At 44.9% G+C, this 18,161-nt stretch overlaps 1 protein-coding gene across 8 annotated transcripts in view; it reads left to right on the forward strand.

Annotated features, from left to right (window-relative positions):
• Positions 1-8,482, forward strand: part of MARCHF4 (membrane associated ring-CH-type finger 4) — a 237,221-nt gene extending 228,739 nt beyond the window's left edge. For all 8 annotated transcript variants that reach the window (XM_053270893.1, XM_053270883.1, XM_053270903.1 and 5 more), the window contains one exon: positions 7,590-8,482. In XM_053270893.1, coding sequence (XP_053126868.1) covers positions 7,590-7,951 — 362 coding nt within the window. In that variant the 3' untranslated portion in view covers positions 7,952-8,482. The remainder of the gene's footprint in view (positions 1-7,589) is intronic.
• Positions 8,483-18,161: the final 9,679 nt, after the last annotated feature.

Consider the following 18,161-nt stretch of genomic DNA (forward strand, 5'->3'; position numbering starts at 1 on the left):
TTCTCTCTAGGAAGAAAGGAGGAGGACTGAATCACCACAGGAAGTACCTGAGGAGTCAAGGTAGGGGTCATAGAGTAGAGGCAAGAGGGACAGGTAAGGAGACCCTCACTAACTACTGTACCTCTACTCCCAATGCCCCTAGTGGTTATTAGGATAGCATCAAAAGGTTGATACAGGGAACTCCATTTCCAACAGTCTGGACATTCCAGCGCCCCCCACACCAAACACACATGATTGGACATTTAACATTTATATCCTGTTCTTCCTCCAAGGAGCCCAGAGCAGTGTACATAGTTAAGTTTCTCCTCACAACAACCCTGTGAAGTAGGTTAGGCTGAGAGAGAAATGACTAGCCCAGAGTCACCCAGCAGGTATCATGGCTGAATGGGGATTTGAACTCAGGTCTCCCTGGTCCTAATTCAGCACTCTAACCACTACATACCGGGAGTGAAAACTGTGCAGGCATGCACTTTACCACATGTTTGGGCAAGCCAGTGAGGCAGTATGGTCCAAGGCACCCAATACATTTTCTAAAAGTTATCTAATCACTTTTTATTCATTTTTTTACTTATGAAAGCCACTTTGGGAACTTTTGTTGAAAAGCAGTATGTAAATATTTGTCGTATTTGTAATCAAGTGCTGGTTTTTGATTGACATTCTGTACTCAGGTACAGATACCTGAATGTAAGAATCAAACACTTCACTTTGGTTCTTTTTGCTTAAATCATGGGTTTTCTTGGTAAAATGCTTGGAAATGGCTGGGTGCCCTATGCTTTCATGATAACTGTTTGGTTTTTTTTTCTGAGACATTAAGCAGTTTAAATGCACATGCATAATTTGTAACTGATGTGATGCATGCCTCTGGCGAGAAATTATAGGTCTGTGCTAAAGCACATGCCTTCTATACAGATGGTCACCAGTTTAATCCCTGGCATTAGCAAAGATACTTGCCTGAGATGCTGCCATTTAAAACAGTACTGGGCTACCAGTTATCTGATTCAAGAGAAAGTCGATTCATAGGTTCTCCATAGCCAAGAACAAAATGTGAAGTGAGAACTCAGCCTCAGTTTTATTATGGCTGCATTCACACGTAACATGAAACTAGAAGTTGCTGAACCCGCGGTTAATTTTTCTAACTGTGAATCGCATTGCAGACATTCACCCAACCACAGCCCAACAACCTCCATTTTCAAGGCAGGGGAGCCCCTCTCTCTTCCTGGTCCAGCAAGCCTGTATCCCAGCAAGCTCCATAGTGCTCGCATCACTAGAATGTGGACAAGGCATCAGAATGTCTGCCGGGTGGCAGCCTTGGCCATGACCTTCAAGGGTTCATGCTGAGTGCGATTGTGCCTTTTCAAAATGGCCTGCCTGCCCTCGGCAGGGAAAGGTATTTAATTCTCATGCAAGCACTTCATCTGACAGGGATTGTGCCGCTGCCCCCATAAGAGCACCACAACAAAACAGTCTTGCACAAGCGGGGGGATGCTGAGGGGCACTATTTTTCTGTTACTGCAAAAGGGAACATGATGACTTCCTAGGAGGGGATATATATATGAGGGAGGGCAAAGGATCCTGGGGTCTGGTCTGCTGTGACCAAGGAAGTTCTTGTGAGGGCTCACGTCAGCAAAGCAGTCCATGGAGACCAAACCACACTCCTGCCCCCGTGTTAGCTTGCCGCCCGGGAATTAGCCCTATCATGAGAGGGCCAGTCCACTAGGGAGGATCTTAGGCTCAAAACCCTTCAGTCTTCCATCGGACCGTGTGCTTTTTAGTTGAGCCATCCAAAGAAAAGAGGGTCCAGCTTGCTTGGGGCCCCTGTTCTCTCTGGTTAATGATATAACTTTTGCATAGCGACCCCCTCCTCTCCAGGGAAGCCTGTGATGCACCCAAAGGCCTTACACTCTCATGAGAGAGCGGTCCATAGAAGAAGGGCTTTCATCACACATTTTTTAGCGATTCTGCCCAATCCCCCTGTCCCTCTGGACGGTTCTTTTCATGAGTTGTGAAGGGGTTTTCCCATGGCCTTCCACTCTCATGAGAGAGCAGTCTGCTCTGGAGTAGCATCCGTTGTCATCACACATGTGGAATCGCTCCTTTCACTAGAGGCAATGCTGCTCTTGCTGTACGGTTCTTTTCATGAGTAAGCCTAGGGACCCCATGCATTAATCAAAGGGGCTGGGGAACCCCTTCCACAACATCATTGTACAAAACATAGACCTGAGCCATTCAAGAATTCCTAGGTGGAGCTACCTTTTAAACCTGATCCCGTGTATTGCCACCCTCCCATATATTACCTTCCCAGTGACCTAATCAGATTGCCCAGTTTATGGTGCCACAGCAACTGCATGTGCTTGTGAACATACATCTTTATCACTTCACTTTGGGAGAATTAAGCATATAGTGCCTGTCTTGCCATCCCATCCCCTTTCTCCCCTGAGTGCCAGGAGGGAGGAACAAGGAACAGAGTGGGAAGAGGGCATGCCCCCATGTGACTTTCCCATTTGACAGGGTTCCAAGCTTGGGATGGGACAAGGCAGCGTCCCTGTTGCCAGACAACTGCTTTATTAAATTGGAGACAGGAAGGGTGGAGCAAATGCTCTGAGAGGCAGCCAGCAAGAAGGACCTCTTGCATGATCCCAAGAGGGTCTAGGCTGCCCTCTCTGTGATCACAGTTCCAGAAACAGCACGAAACCGCAGTTATGGCAGCATCCACAACCAGACGTAATGCTACCACCCTGAAACCTCAGTTTGGGGCAGCAAAACTCACTACAAACTGCAGGTTCAAATTGGAGTTTGGCAAGGGAAACCCCAGGTTGCTTTTGCCACAAGGCCATGGTTTCACACATCCAGACGTTCACAAATTCCAACCTCTTCCCCATGTAACTGCAGTTTCACATTATGCGTGAATGTAGCCTATGAGTGTCTCGGTATACTGAGAGGAATTCTGCAGCTCTCTGAGGAATCCCCATCCCTGTTTAACTCGAACAGTTCAAATGTATTTTGATGAAATCCTGGAGTTTCTTGCAAATTGTCGCTAAACTAATAGACTCCCTTGCTCACTCTTCACATTTTACAGTTGCAAATGCATTGGCATTATTTCCATCTCCCCGCCCACTCCTCTGCTTGGTTCCTTTTTAATTTTACAGTTTCCTGAGCTCAGTGCTGAGAAATCAATAAGTAATTTGGATCCCGGCAACTGCAGAGGAAAACAAAGTTATTTTTTCACTTTTCGTAAATATTTTGAAGCCTGATTTATCTGGGAAAACAGGTGCTCAGTTGATTCACTAGCCCATCCATCAACATCATATTATTAATTGCATGGGATCATATGCACTTATAATTTAGAAGGGAAAACAAGCACAGATTTTCAGAAGCCATCCTTTTGAATGAATCTGCTCATTAATATTTGTGATAAGCTTTAAGGTTGCAATGAATTGAACTTTCCACAACTGACACATTTTCTGCTGAGGCAGACTCTGAGGTTATCTTCTCAAATTTAAATAACTGAGGTCAGGGTTCCCTCCCCCAAACTTTCATCGGAAATGTTAAGGTGCTGATATTAATTTTTGCAGTTGCTTTTTGACACTCAAAATCAACATTTGGCTCCTAAACGGTTTGTTTTTTTAATCATTAGAAATGAAGTGATCTGCCAAATTGTAGATATTGTTCACCTTGTTAGGACAAAATGGAAAACTCGATACTGATATGCATGTCAATCATAGTCTGTACCCTTTATACTGAATATGCAATGTATGATAGCGCTGTTTGGGCATTAATGAAAACATGGATACTGTACCCAGGTACAGCATCCATCGGAGTGCCCTGGGAAGCCCCACCTCCTTAACGAGATGCTCTGTAGCCCTGCCTCTATGCTGCCTATGAGTCTGGGGGTGCCCAGTGTTCCTAATCATGGAGAGAATCTCCCCCCATGTACCATGTTTGTCTCTTCAGACAAATGCTGTACTCATGGACAGTGCATGAGTGAGACTGTGGAGTGGGGGGGGGGCTTGTCAGCTCACTCCTGTTCCCCCTGTGTTTATTTATTTGCATTTCTAGCCTGCCCTATACCCAAAGGTCTCAGAGCGGGTTACAATAAAACCAATATAAAACATAATTAAAATCCAGCACCATAAAATCAAAAATACAGTAAAAAATACAGTGCCTGAGAGGGGAAGAACCACTACACCTCTAGTCAAAGGCCAGGGTGAAGAGGTGCATCTTCACCATTCTCCTGAATGTGCACAATGTCGGAGCTTGGCGCACCTCAGAGGGGAGGGCATCCCACAACCTAGGGGCCACCACAGAGAAAGCCCTCTCCCATGCCCCTACCCCTTTGACTGCTGACAACGGTGGCACTTTATATTATGTCTTAATGGCTTGCAGTTGCTTCAGAATATGGAAAAAGGATCCTTCTTTTATCTATTAATCAAGCACAGATTTTCAGAAGCCATCCTTTTGATTCAATCTGCTCATTAATTTTTGTGATAAGCTTTAAGGCTGCAATGAATTGAACTTTTCACATCTTGTTCACACTGAGGGCAAACCCATCATTAACAGATGGGTAGAAAGCCAGATGTAGACTGGAAGGGGTTGTTTTAAGCCCCAAAACAGCCACAGGAGAACTCAGATCAGCTCAGACAGAAACACAGCTTATGCCAAGAGAACGGATGTTTTCTCCTCTGCCCTTTTCACCCAGAAATGCCCTACCACCCCAAGCACCTATTTGGGCAGCTAGCTGCTCTGTGGACAAATGGTTGATTTTCAGCATGGAAATTATGGAGGGGGGAGGTATTAGCTCCCCTTGCCACACTCTCAGGCACATAAAATGACCACTTCTGGTCCACATCCTGCTTAAAGCTTGTCTGTTAATGTTAGCTCTCAAGCAAGTGATCTCAAACTTGGGTTCCCAGATGTTGCTGGATTACAATTCCCATCATTCACTGTCACAGTGGTCTATGGCCACTGTGACAGGGAATGATGGGAGCTGTAATCCGATGTCATCATCATTAACAGATGGGAGCTCTAATCTAGCTGTAATCCAAGGGCTACGGTGGCAGGGGATGATGGGAGCTGTAGTCCAACATCTGGGGACTAAAGTTTGAGAACCCCTGTTCTAAGGTAACATTTACATACATACATACATACATATCCCACTCTTCCTCCAGGGATCCCAGGGTGATGTACATGGCTATTTTTATCCTCACAACAGCGCTGTGCATGTAGTTTGGTCCTGAAGTGATCATCCTGTGTCTGGACTGTACCACTTTGTTTTCAGGGAAGCCATACTGTTGGGATGTGCTTCAGCAAACTCCTGTCTCCCTGAATTTGCCAGTTCTTCATTGGTTTTTGTTAGAGAACAAATATCTATAGCCTGACAAGTTGCGGGGAGTATGTGGGAGCACAGGCAGTGTGCACCCTTTCACACAGAAACAATTATTTAAAGGTGGCCTGAGTTTTAGCTGTGTACATTCATGGGGCTTGTTTTAGCAAGATGGATTTGGGCATAGAACTAGAAGACCTTTGATCTTCCTGCCCCTGGTTCTAGGAGGCCTGGACCAGCAGGGGTTTCCCTGCATGTCATGTACTGTAAAAGGAAAGAAAGTGTTCTGCAGTATAAAACCACTCAAACCCCGCTTGCATTAGAGACTTGTTTATCGATCACAGAGATAACTCTGAAATATCCTGAAGTCTTTATTCCGTTATTTGTATCCCACATTTATTTCTAAAGGAAGCAAGGCCACTAACAAAGTTATAAAATATTGCCACAAAACAACTAAAGTCAGCCAACAACAAGCAGTAAAATTGCACATTGATAGAAGTTAAATGCAGAACAGCTAACCACCAAAACGAAACAATTTTTGAATAAGACAGTATAATGGTGATGATGTGCATACTCCAAGCAAATTTTTAAGACCTTTTTAATGCGTAAAATAGAATAAAATAGGGACATATGAAGCTGTCTTCTACTGAGTCAGATCACTGGTCCATCTAGCTTAGTATTGTCTACACAGACTGCTAGCAGCTTCTCCAAAGTTGCAGGCAGGAGTCTTTCTCAGCCCTATCTGGAGATGCCAGGGAGGGAACTTTGAACCTTCTGCATGCTGATGCTCTTCCCAGAGGTTAGGCTGAGAGATACATGACTGGCCCAGTCACCCAGTGAGTTTCATGGTTGATCGGGGATTCGAACTCAGGTCTTCCTGGTCCTAGTCCAACACTCTAACCACTACACTATGGGGAGACAAGAAGAGCCCTGTTAAAGAGGTATAAAGAACATCTAGACATGCAATATAATAAAGATTAATTGAAACCCCGGGCAGAACATATGGAAGTAAAACATGAAGGAACTGTTTATTCAAAACTATTTATTCAAATCTGTTTATTCAAAAACAAAGGTGTTTATTCTGACTACTGAAGGAAATACTGTAAAACACAAGATCAAAGAAGCTATGTATATTGAACAACTACAGCCATACATTAATGTTAAGGAGGAAATGAGAGAGGCAATGAAATTTACTGGCCAGTAAAGGGCAAATAAAAGGTTAATTCTGAGAACCACTCATTTCCCCCTCCTTCTTTTCTCCTGTCCTTGGATTGGTTACTTCAGTTGTAGGTGCTGCATTTAATCTTGAGTGTTTCTAACTGCTTGAAATAGAGCATTGATAATGGTGTTTAGACACTGAAATGCATTTGCTCGATTTTGGAAGATCTGTCATTGCTTTTTTTATTCTATGTTATGTATTAAAGAGGTCCAAAAAACCTGCTTGAAAAACAGTCTGCATTCCCCCCCCCCTCCGAAACTCCATGTACAGAAGTATATCTCTGAGTACTAAATGCTGAGAAGGAACAATAGGAGAACTCCATGCTTTACTTGTAAACTCCCAGTGGTATTTTGCTAGTTACTAAGCCAGGTCTCAGGATCAGTGAGAGTCAGCTTAGAAGGGTGAGCGGGGAGGGAGCCCTGGGCGGCTGGATTGGCCGCCCACACAATTGTCTGCTCCGTGACGGAGCCAGTGGGGGCTAGGGAGCTCAGGGGCTGCATGGCCCCCGGAAGCTCCAGCATGCCCTGCGTGAGCGTGCAGGGCATACTGGGGAGACCCCCGGAGCCAGGAGGCGGCTTTTCGCCTCCCCTCCGGGGGTCTACTCATGAGTAACCGTGGTGTGGAGCCACGCCGCGGCTACTCGCGATCTTTAAAAACAGGTTTGCAGAGCACTTGCTCCGCAAACCTGGTTTGAGGGGAGGGATACTTAGGCGAGTTACCTGCCTAGGAACCTCGAGCCGAGCCCGGTGGTTCACACAATGGGGCGAAACCGGGCTAGCGGATTTCGCCCCATCGTGTAAATAACCTCACTCTTTGAAAAAGAATGCTAGACTATTAGGTGGACCTTTGGTCTGAGCCAGTAGGACAGTTCCTACGTTTGGCTCTGCCCTGTGATCTTGTTGACTTAATATAAATAAGTTACAGGACCTGGCTCTCCTTCACATCTTGGGTGGGAAAGTAGAGAATGCATGCAGTGGAGGTGAATGATGGTTTCAAAGATTCTTTTCAAGTTTTCTCTCTCTCCTACCCACCCACTCCTTTATCCTACAGGACTAATAATCCATGAAGGGCCCTCAGTTTACCGGATTTTTAAACGGTGGCAAGCAGTTAATCAACAGTGGAAAGTGCTGAACTATGACAAAACAAAGGACCTGGAGGATCAAAAAACAGGGACCAGGACCAACCAACGAACCTCCTCTCAGACCAACCATTCATCCTCCACAGGTGCTGCAGCTAGCAACTCCGCTCCAGCTGACAGTGTGGCCAGGGGAGCTAGCCACACCACGGGCACCTTGTCTGACCACCACTGTGCTTATACCATCTTGCATATACTCAGCCATCTGAGGCCTCATGAACAGAGAAGCCACTCTAGCACAAACAGAGAGCTCGTCATGAGGGTGACAACTGTCTGAGCTAAGGAATTCAGGAGGCCTTAATGCAACATGGAGCAGGAGAGGAACTCAAAAGCTGAGGGGAGTGGTGTGCCTTTTCTCCCCCCCTGGTCCTCTACAGCTGCACAAGGGGCACACGAGGCCCAAGGCCCTTGGCCAGCCAAGGCTGATGGAGGCAGAGCTGCACACACATGCCGAGAAGAAGTTAAAGGTTTCGCAGTCACTAAAAAGTACCACAAAACAAGTGCAATACAGACTACCACAGTAAACTAGGGCAGAGGCTTGTGGGGAGGGAACAGAACAGCTGGTCTCATTACAAGGGAATGGGTAAGATTTTAAACAACCAGACGCAAATACACGCACATTGAATAGGCAGAAAGAAAACGGGAGTGTTTTTCAAACTGTATTAAGCAGGGGTTCAAGTATTCCGTTGCATAAATGATTCTGTGGCCCTATGCTGTTTTGTATGTCCACAGGGTGTTCAAGCTGAAATGGCAGTCAGTTTGTTGCGATTGTCATTTTATTTTATACCAGTAAAAGACTTTGCCCACATTTTATCATAGAACACATAAACATTCCCAATTCTCTTCCCCTGCAAATGTTACCATTTTAGAAGTTTTCAGCGGGGGGGGGGGGGAGGTTGCCACTGGGAAGTGGAGGGCAACCTTCATCTGAGCCACAAGCATTTGTACAAATGTTCAAAGCACAAGTCTCTGGTGGGCAATTTGTGCCACTCATTCCTGCGGGTTTCGGCATCTTGAATTATTTTGGTCATAAACACTGTATTTTATTTACAGGCTTCCTCCCCCCCCCCGCTTCTTTTAATGGGATGGCCCATTACTGCATTTCCCACTTAGCCTCCTCCTTCATTCCCAAAAGCTGATAATTTCTCTCTGATTCAGTGATTTGTCAGAGATCCACATGAGCCTCTTTTATTTTATTTTTGTTTCTTTCAATCTATCTGTGTATCTGATGACTCCTCAGTTTGCAGGCGCTTTTTGTTTCTTTTACCAATATTTCCCATTCAGTCATAAGGCTGCAGTCCTAAATTCACTTACTATGTAAGTCCCATTGAACGCACAGGCACTTACTTCTTAGTAAACATGCTTTGGAAAGTGCTGTAAGCCAATAACTTTATGTTCAAGCAGGAATGGAACCCTAGATCCAATCCACACTGTGGATCTAGAATTGTTTGCTCCCTCTTTCCAAGGAACATGTAATAATGCGAGTTAGGCTAGAGATCTCTAACAGAATCAGCTCTTTTGCCAGACTACAATTCCTGGGATTCTTTGGGAAAAGCCATGATAATTTCACTGGTCTCCCCTGAGTAAAATTTATGAATTTCTCCCCTTCCCTGCTGGTACTTTCACATGTACCATTAAAAGCTGCAGTATCCCAGATCAAACTGCCTTGAGTTTTCACCCAATGTAGTTGATTCTTATTGCCATTTTTATAAGCCTACATAACATTTACACCAGATTTGTATGTGTTGACACACACTTCTGAATAGTTTGACGCATGTTTAACTTGCCGCATCCTGGACAACTCTGTGAAAAGTGGGTTGAATCAGGCTGTGATTAATCTCAACTTGGATTATGCCGACTCATTCACAAGACTAATTCAACACCCAAATCCACAGATAATCAAGGAAGATACCTATACTACATTCCCCGGGAGCACCACTCTCCATGATCCCCTATGAAAATATCTCAGGAAAATTACAGAGTGATTCTTGGGGTGTTTGGTATGAGGGATGTCCTCATTGGACACTGTCTCAGGGCTGGACTAGATAGTACTGCTGCCACACAAATGCTTCTCAAGGTTCTGTCTGCTGGAGACAGAGTGCTAGACTAGATGGGCCCTTGGTATGATCAGTTTTTACCTTATGTTCTTTTCCCCATGGTGGAAGTGGAGTGATGCATGGTGCACTGGCATACCTACATGCAGCCAATGCTTGCCAGCATGGGCATCTCTTTTATGGTGCAAGCATGCATAGGGTTCCTGCATTGGCTAGGGAGCACTTAACGTGGTCAGTTCTACACTGAGCTTTTAGAAAAGAGCTTTACAGTGGTGCTCATGTGGGTGCAGTATTGTACAAACCAGCTATCAGGCTGCAGGTCTGATCAACTGAACCAGGACAGTTGTGACTTTTCAACAGTACATGTGAAGGACATTTCCAGGGTGTACCTGCTGCTTCAGGGACCTTGTCTTTCAAAGCACAATCTGTGCCTCATTTGACATGATGCTGGCTAAAACTTAATATTCTGAGAACATTTTAAAACTCTCCACTGTTGGAAATATTCACTTCACTACTGGAAAATCAAAAGGTATTTGCCTGTTGACTCTGCCTTTTCCACTTGACAGTCACACCTCTCCTTGCCCATTGTGCCATGACAAATTTCAACCATTGCAGCTCCTCCTAAGGTTGCCATTTATCCCAGAAAAAGGAGCCACTTTTCACAGCCACCACTAATTTGCATATGTTAATTAATTAATCCATTAAACAGAGACCTGTCACTGCCCATTGCTGAGAATGATAATACACTAGTTATCTGAGAGAGGATAAGAAGCTAGTTAATAATTCTAGTCCATTGGCAGTCCTGGTGACCTGCTGCAGTTACCACCTGGGCAGTACCCAGACAGCAACAGGAGCTTTGCTCTTATTGGTCCCTATTACACTGCTGGAGGGTGGGATTTGGCAGTGCAGGTGCTAATCTAGGTTTGGCCCTTCCTCAGTCTTTTTTTGGCAGTAGCATCTGGAGAGAGTAGAAGCAGTTCCCTTTCCTGGTTGTTCTGCAACAGTATTTTATTTATTTTACTGACTGACTGACTGACTGATTGATTGATTAGATTTATATATCGCCCCATCCAAACAGCTCTATTCCACACCCCAGCCAGCATTGTGAATTGTGTCTGGATGCTTCTTCTTCTTGTGTGGCCCAGACAGCAATAAGAAGTGCTACGTGAGAAGCTTTTGTAAAAGATCAGAGAATGAGTTTGCTCACCCTCCACACCCTTCCTTGCACAAATTCCTGCTCTGCACAGAGGTAGAGCGGGGTTCTTGTGCAGTTTTTGCAGCACCACCTGCTGGCCAGGTTCGTCAGGAAAGTAATAATCAGTTCTTCTTGGAAGGCAAGAGCTGGCCAGCAGGTGGCACTACAAAAATACAAGAGGATCCTGCTCTGTGTCTGAACACAGCAGGACTTCGTGCTAGGAAGGCAGACTGAGTGCGTGGAGGGTCAGTAAACTTGTGCTTGGATCTTGTGTGAAATTATCTCACGTAGTGAGTCTCATTGCCACCTGGAAGGACCCATTGTCAGAAGAGCATGCATGGTCATTCCACAAGGCCATACTGTTCCCAATCAGGTGCTTAAAATTAGTCTTCATAGGCATACTTTTAAGGAATATAAATTAAACATAAGTAGTTCTGGAATGTACATCGTTGTTCCACGGCTAATGAGTGTGTGGCCAATCAACTGAAGTTAGATGGAGCAGTATCAAAGCAGAGGAAACAATAGCCTAAAGGCATGATTCTCGAAGTGAATCATTCTCTCTCCCCAGCAAAGCAGGTAGTTGTTGCAAGCCTTCTGGTTCATGCTGGCTAGGACATTATACTGCCTAAAGCAGAGCATCAAATGGCACCCCTTCCTTTCCTTCCTCTTTTATTCAAACCACAGCTCCAATTCCTACCTTCTTTAAGATCTCTTCTACTTCCTTTTCTGGTAAGGAGGAGTTAGGAAAAGGCATGTCATAGCATTTCACCTTCCTCTGCAGGCCACCCCCAGGATCCCCACCGCCTGCTGCCTAAAGCAACCTGCTTCACTCTGCTTCATGGCAAGGCCGTCCCATCTTCCAGTGAGCAGGGGAAATGTGCTCAGAAAGTGACTTTTGTTCCACCATCTGGAAACTACTTTTTTCTCAGAAGATCAAGTAGTCAACAGCCCCCCTGCTCTTGTGCTAAAAGTTCTCTGCAAAATGTCCTGCAGGTTTGTTTGTGGGGTTTTTTGGGTGGGGGGGTGCATTTAAAAGTACAAAAAGGTACAAAATGAACACCGATTTTTGCACTCTGGGGAGATAACTTGCCCAGCTTTTACCAAACATGAGAGCCAGGTTGCTCAAAATGAGAAGAAGGGATTCATAATGTAATAAAAGCATTAGTGGAAATAGCATGCAAAACATGCAGAAGAGATGATACAAAATGTGTATGATGTGTGGGGGCGGGGCAGGGGGATCTGTCTCCCAAACTGCATTTATTGATTAAATTATATATGGGGCCTAAAGTGCTCACCTCTACATCTTCTCAATCCTATCAGTTTAAAACAATGATTAGAAATTAAGTTCAAAGGACAACATGTTGGCTTGTATGATGTGCAGCAGTACAGTGACACGGCAAACCATATCAGAGCTGCTACGAACCCATAAGGCAGCCCCAAAGATCGCACAAGCAGTACTGCCTTCGTTTCCCCCTTTCGCCACAGAGTGCTGCTGCTATCACCATGCCTTTTCTGCAGCGTTGGGGGTGCCTTATGGATCCACAGCAGGCCCAATGCAGGTTTTCAGCGATGGCGTGATGCTGCGCATGCTGTAAGCTAATAAGTGTATTCACACCTGGGTTAAGCTGCATGTGTGAAGCACTGGGAGTGGGGCAGCTGCTGGGGCTGCGTCTGCACCAAGCCCCATTTCCATACCCAGCATTTAGCCGAGGTTAAGCCAGCCTGTGGTTCACTTAACCTTGGCCAGTGATTGCCTGGGCAGTCGCCACCAGGTGAAACAACTTCCCCTGGGCCCACTGCCATTACTAGCAGCAAGCTGGGGGGAAGCAGCAACTACGCTGAGTGTAGCAGCTGCTCTAACTAGAGCAGCCACTGCGCTCATGTCCCAGGGCACCCTGGGATGCGGGGGGAGGAAAGTCCCCCCCCCAGGACTCCCTCCACTGCGCATGTGGGTGTATGGCGCGGCGGAGGGGAGGACGTTGGCTGCTCGTTTTTCTGGGAAGGCAGGCGAGCTCCTGCCTTCCCTGCAGCCCACCCACCCTCCCCAGCAAGGTTGTGTGCACAACCTTATTATCTTATAAGATTATGCTCAGAATTATGCCCTCGAAGGTCATGCTGCTCTCAGGGACATAACTTTGGGTGGCACACAGGAAAGGGGAAATTGGCGAAAATCACACACAGCTCCGGGCACACAAGCACCCACACTGCTGAAGCAGGACTGCTGCATTGTTTTTTCCAGCAAAAGTAGCACATATGCATGCAGCAGTCCTGCTTCAGCAGTGTGGGTGCTTGCGTGCCCGGAGTTGTGTGTGATTTTCATCAATTTCCCCTTTCCTGTGTGCCACCCAAAGTTATGTCCCTGAGAGCAGCATGACCCTTGTGGGCATAATTCTGAGTGGCACAGAAAGCTTCAAAGGAAAGGGCAGATAAGCAACTATCACCCTGGGCATGTGAGCACCATGCTGCTTTAGTCTAGAATGCAGCTTGCTAAGTAAGGTGCACATTTGCTTTTTAGTCTGGATGTCAGCCAGTGAGTACTAGCCCTGATAAGTGAAGTGAGGCAGGCTGTTTCTTTTGTGCTCCAGAAACGTAATAGAAATCTGGCTGCACAGTACCCGATAGCAGGCTGAATGAGGAGTATTTTGGTATATAATACGCAGGGAAAGGGCCAAAATTCTGGGCTCTGTGAAAGAAGCCAAAAAGAAAATCTGAGAAGCAAGAGTTTTTAAATGTATGTTATAAACATTTTGTTCCATAGATCCAGGTGCGTTTGCATGGTGCTTCCATCTAAGTATACTGTGACTCTTTTCTGGTCATTTTGAGGCCTTGTGGCCTTGACCCACAGGTAGAAATTTCCTGCAGCAACAGCAGGAGCCATGAAGAAGTTGTCTGCTTGAGACCAGATGTCCACTGCCCCTTGGCCAGAGCCCACTGACACCATCCCTCTTTCCCCCGACTCCAAGTGTCCCTTCACTTTCATTAATATTTTTCATAATTAATTTTAATATGATAATGTGCTGAAAATCGACCACAGCCCTCGCACACCAAGTAATGGTTGGTTCTGGCCCACCGGGGCATTTGAGTTGTGCATCCCTGGTCTACATCATTGCTGAAGTAGCTCAGTTTTACTTTTGATTTGAGGAAGGAAAGCTGTTAGACCAGGGTTGTACAAGTTCATCCTTCCTGCAGATGTTGGACTACAACTCCCCATAATCCCTGACTGTTGGCCACTGTGACTGGGGCTGATGAGATTTTTCCAACTACAGTTGGAGGGATGAACTTGTGCAGTCCTGTGTTAGACAGTTTGAGAACCAGTAGCCTGAAGAAACAGGGAGCAGCCAGATTTGGGACTTCTTATGCTTGCCAGATCTCTGTGAATATCTAAATGCAAGGGGGAAAGGAATTTTTGTAGCTCAGATCACTGGTGCTGCTGTGCACTGCGGAGTCAGCCTACTAGTATCTTGGTCTCTGAAATGGCATACTTCAGAGACAATTAATTGGCATATGCAAGCAGTTTGGGGGGCAGACCTTCACTGATCAGAGTTAGTGCATTACTGCATACCAAAGAACATTCTAGAGGGAATGTGAAAAGTACACTTGAGGAGTCCCAACATTTACTCACTGGGGGCCAATTCAAAAGTTGCCAGAGGAGCACAGCTGCTGTTTCTGCTTGTCTTATTCTCTTGTTGCTTTGGTCAAGAGCCAAATTGCATGTTATTATCCATAGTTCCCTGTCACTTCCTCTCTGCATTTAATTGAGTTTATGGAAAAGCACTACAGGAAGTGGTAATCTTGAGTGACACAGCAGCTGGGGCCAGGAACTGCTTAACTTTTCTCCTTGGGATGTTTTGACATTCAGAATTACCCCACCCCAATCCCCACACACAAAATGCTAGCTGAGGTGGTGAAGGGAGGGTTCTTGGAATCAGTGGTTATGCTGGGGAGGCGTCAGACAAGAGGCTGGAGTGGACTGTTGGACCACCAGATGCTTAGCCCTGCACTAGCATTTAAACCAGACTCCTGCTCCCATACTGAAAGCTTAAAGCCAGAATAGCACCTTGGCGGGAGTTCACAATGGACTCTCAAATCTTCCGATACTTATTTCACACTGACTCTCTTTGTAGCCTCGAGCAAGTTCCCTATTCTTGGGGAAGATGATACTCAAACTACCTCACAGAGCATGGTAAGATTATGAGAATCAGTGGTGAAGCACACCACTTCCTGGCCATGGTCAGTACTCAGTGCCCCCACCCTGCCACCACAAAAGACAGAATTTGGACTCCTCAGCACAGTGTTGTGCAGATTTGATATGGCTAATGGTGTGTGGAATAAAAAGAGGGCCTTTGCAGTGAATCCTATCAACTGTTCTTCCCTGGGTGCAGCTAGGCATGCTACCTAGTGGATACCACAGTGTCTTTCTTGGCTATACAAGCTTTGTTATAAAATTGTGCGTGCATGTTTTTCTTACCGCATAAGTGTCTGTCTCCAGTTACAAGTCACCATTTCTGTGTGCCATTTAATAAGACCTGTCTTGTATAAGCTTAGAACCCTGTGTCTTGCCAAGGTAATGAACTGGAACCTCATTTCAGACAGTCTGAAGAAACTGTGAGTCTTTAAGGATGGCCAGAGAACCAAACACCTTAATATGATTCAAACAAACAACAAACATTTAACAAGATCTTTAAATTTGTACTTCATTTGCGTTCTCCTGAATGTTCCAGTGCTCACTGTTTTTTCCTACATGTTAACCTTTCTGTCTGGGATGATGGCTGCCTCCATCTACATGATTGTCAGGATACTAGGTGCCATTGGAGGTTCTTGTTGTCAGACTCATGCCTCCCCAAGATGCTTTTCATGGATTCTCAGCTGCTGGCTGAGAGAGGCTGCAAGTTTCTTATCAGCATGTTTAGTGGTGGCATTATAGTGGTGCTCTCTCCTTTTTGGGTTCATAGAAGGGTTCTCTTTATTTTCTCCTTCTTTCTTCCTATATACAAGAAAATAAAGATAATTTTCTCTTTCCTTTGTTATGGTAGCATGAAAAACAAAGTGCATATTATGGATCAAGACAAAGAGACAATAGGACTTTGCCAAACTAAAAGTTCCTTACTAAAAGTTTCTCTCCTGTCCCTCATGTGCCCCTTCTTGCTTTCATGGCTCTCCTTCAACCTGCATCTTCTTTTTCAAAGATTATTTTTCATGTTTAATTTCCACAGCTTCTTACGAAGTAGTCCACCTTGCTTACTCACTGAGTTTAGAGTTGCCAAGACTTCAGAAGCCATTGCAGTGAAGGGAAGAGAGCTATTTCTTTGGAGTGTGCATTTCCCAGCTGTCATGTTTGGTAACACTAAAGAAAAGGTTGGGGTACGAGATAGACAGAATATGTTCTTGAGCCAAGAAGAATTCTCATGGTATTATTCTACAAGGGGACAGCAGCTAAATGCCAGGAATATGATCTGTTTTCTTCCCTGACCTAGAGGACTGAAAGCAAGTAGTACTGTCCTTAGATTATATGTTTATCTGAAATCCCTCTTATCTGGGCTAAAGCTGATGGGGAATGTACATTATAGTGCATGGTAAGGCCTGCCCTAGAAGTGAAGGCAATGTGTATGGATGGCAGATATATATGTTCTAATTTATTCATAATAATCATTTCTGCCACATTTAAGCTATATAACTGGAAAGAGGAATATAGTAGAAGCACAGCAGATCATCAGCTGAGCCATATATACTCAAGTAAGCACAAATATAATGAAAGCACAAACACCTGAAAACACAAAGGTCTTGTTGCCAATGGCTGGTGGTTGTCGAGTTCTGAGGAAACAAAGAGGAGATTCATTGTATACCAAACTGCCAGTATATTTTCCAGCCTGGTATACAGATCCTGTTTTCCAGAGATTTTTGAAAAGGAATGATAATGTTAATTAAACACACTAAGAGGATTAAAAGCAATAGAAGGAGGTAGGCTACTACAGTTATTCTGAACAAAGCACAAGACATCCTACATAAAATATATAGATATAATGTGGGAGATGAGATACGATGTAGATTGGATTTCATTTGATCAGATTTGGAGTACAGTTCACCAATTATGACAGATCTTTATGGGAGCTTAAATATTCACCAGATTATTAAAGGGTCAGTCTTCCAGCCCGAGATCAATTTGAAGCAAAGCTAATGGGTTTTATTCTAAGAAATTTAGATGTGACTAAACACCATTGAAATTGGTAACCGTAGCTAAAAAGCTCCATTAATTTCAATGGCTGGCATGATAAGGAAAATTACTCAGGGTAGTCCCATTGAAATTAAAAGGACAAATTAGGCAATGCCCTCTTCTCTCCATTTGTGGCCTTCCAGATGCAGCTGGTTGGCCACTGTGTGAGGCAAGATGCTGGGCTGGATGGGCTTTAACCTAACCCAGCAAGACTTTTCTTATGTTCTTTGAATGATTTTTCTCTTCATGGCTAAGGAATCTCAACTTTCTAAGGTACAACCCATTATATTTGGCTGCTTTCAACACTTCCATATGAGTGAAAATTGGTCTTGGTTGTTTGTCTTGTTGAATGCAAACCACAGCTGTCTACAGCAAATGGCTGTCTGAATGCTCCACTGTGCGGACACATTGGTGTTCAACCAACCCCATGATAGCGTTAGAAATTATATGATGAAGTACAAGTGCCCTCATTATAGACCATGGTCCTGGCACCACGGATCTACAGTTGGGCAATATAGACCCAACCTTGTTAACTGCAGTTTTCAAAATAGGCAAAATTTGCTTATCTACAGTACCTGGGTAGCCGGAAATAATAATAATTATTATTATTATTACATTTGTATCCCGCTCTTCCTCCAAGGAGCCCAGAGCGGTGTACTACATACTTGAGTTTCTCTTTCACAACAACCCTGTGAAGTAGGTTAGGCTGAGAGAGAAGTGACTGGCCCAGAGTCACCCAGCTAGTTTCATGGCTGAATGGGGATTTGAACTTGGGTCTCCCTGGTCCTAGTCCAGCACTCTAACCACTACACCACACTGGCTCCATGACTCCCAATGTCATTTCCAGCCACCATTTTGTAGCACAGAGCCATTTTATGACCCCAATAATTTTTGGGGAAAGTCTCAAAAATGTGGAGGATTTTCGTGTGTGGAGAGGCCTTTCTGGAAAGCTGAGGCCTGGAGAGCAAGGTATTGTGCTTTATTCCCTTTATTTCTGCTTTTTAAAAACTTTTTTAAAGCTCAAGGA

This window comes from Hemicordylus capensis, chromosome 1, assembly GCF_027244095.1.
Source record: "Hemicordylus capensis ecotype Gifberg chromosome 1, rHemCap1.1.pri, whole genome shotgun sequence".
NCBI lineage: Eukaryota > Metazoa > Chordata > Lepidosauria > Squamata > Cordylidae > Hemicordylus > Hemicordylus capensis.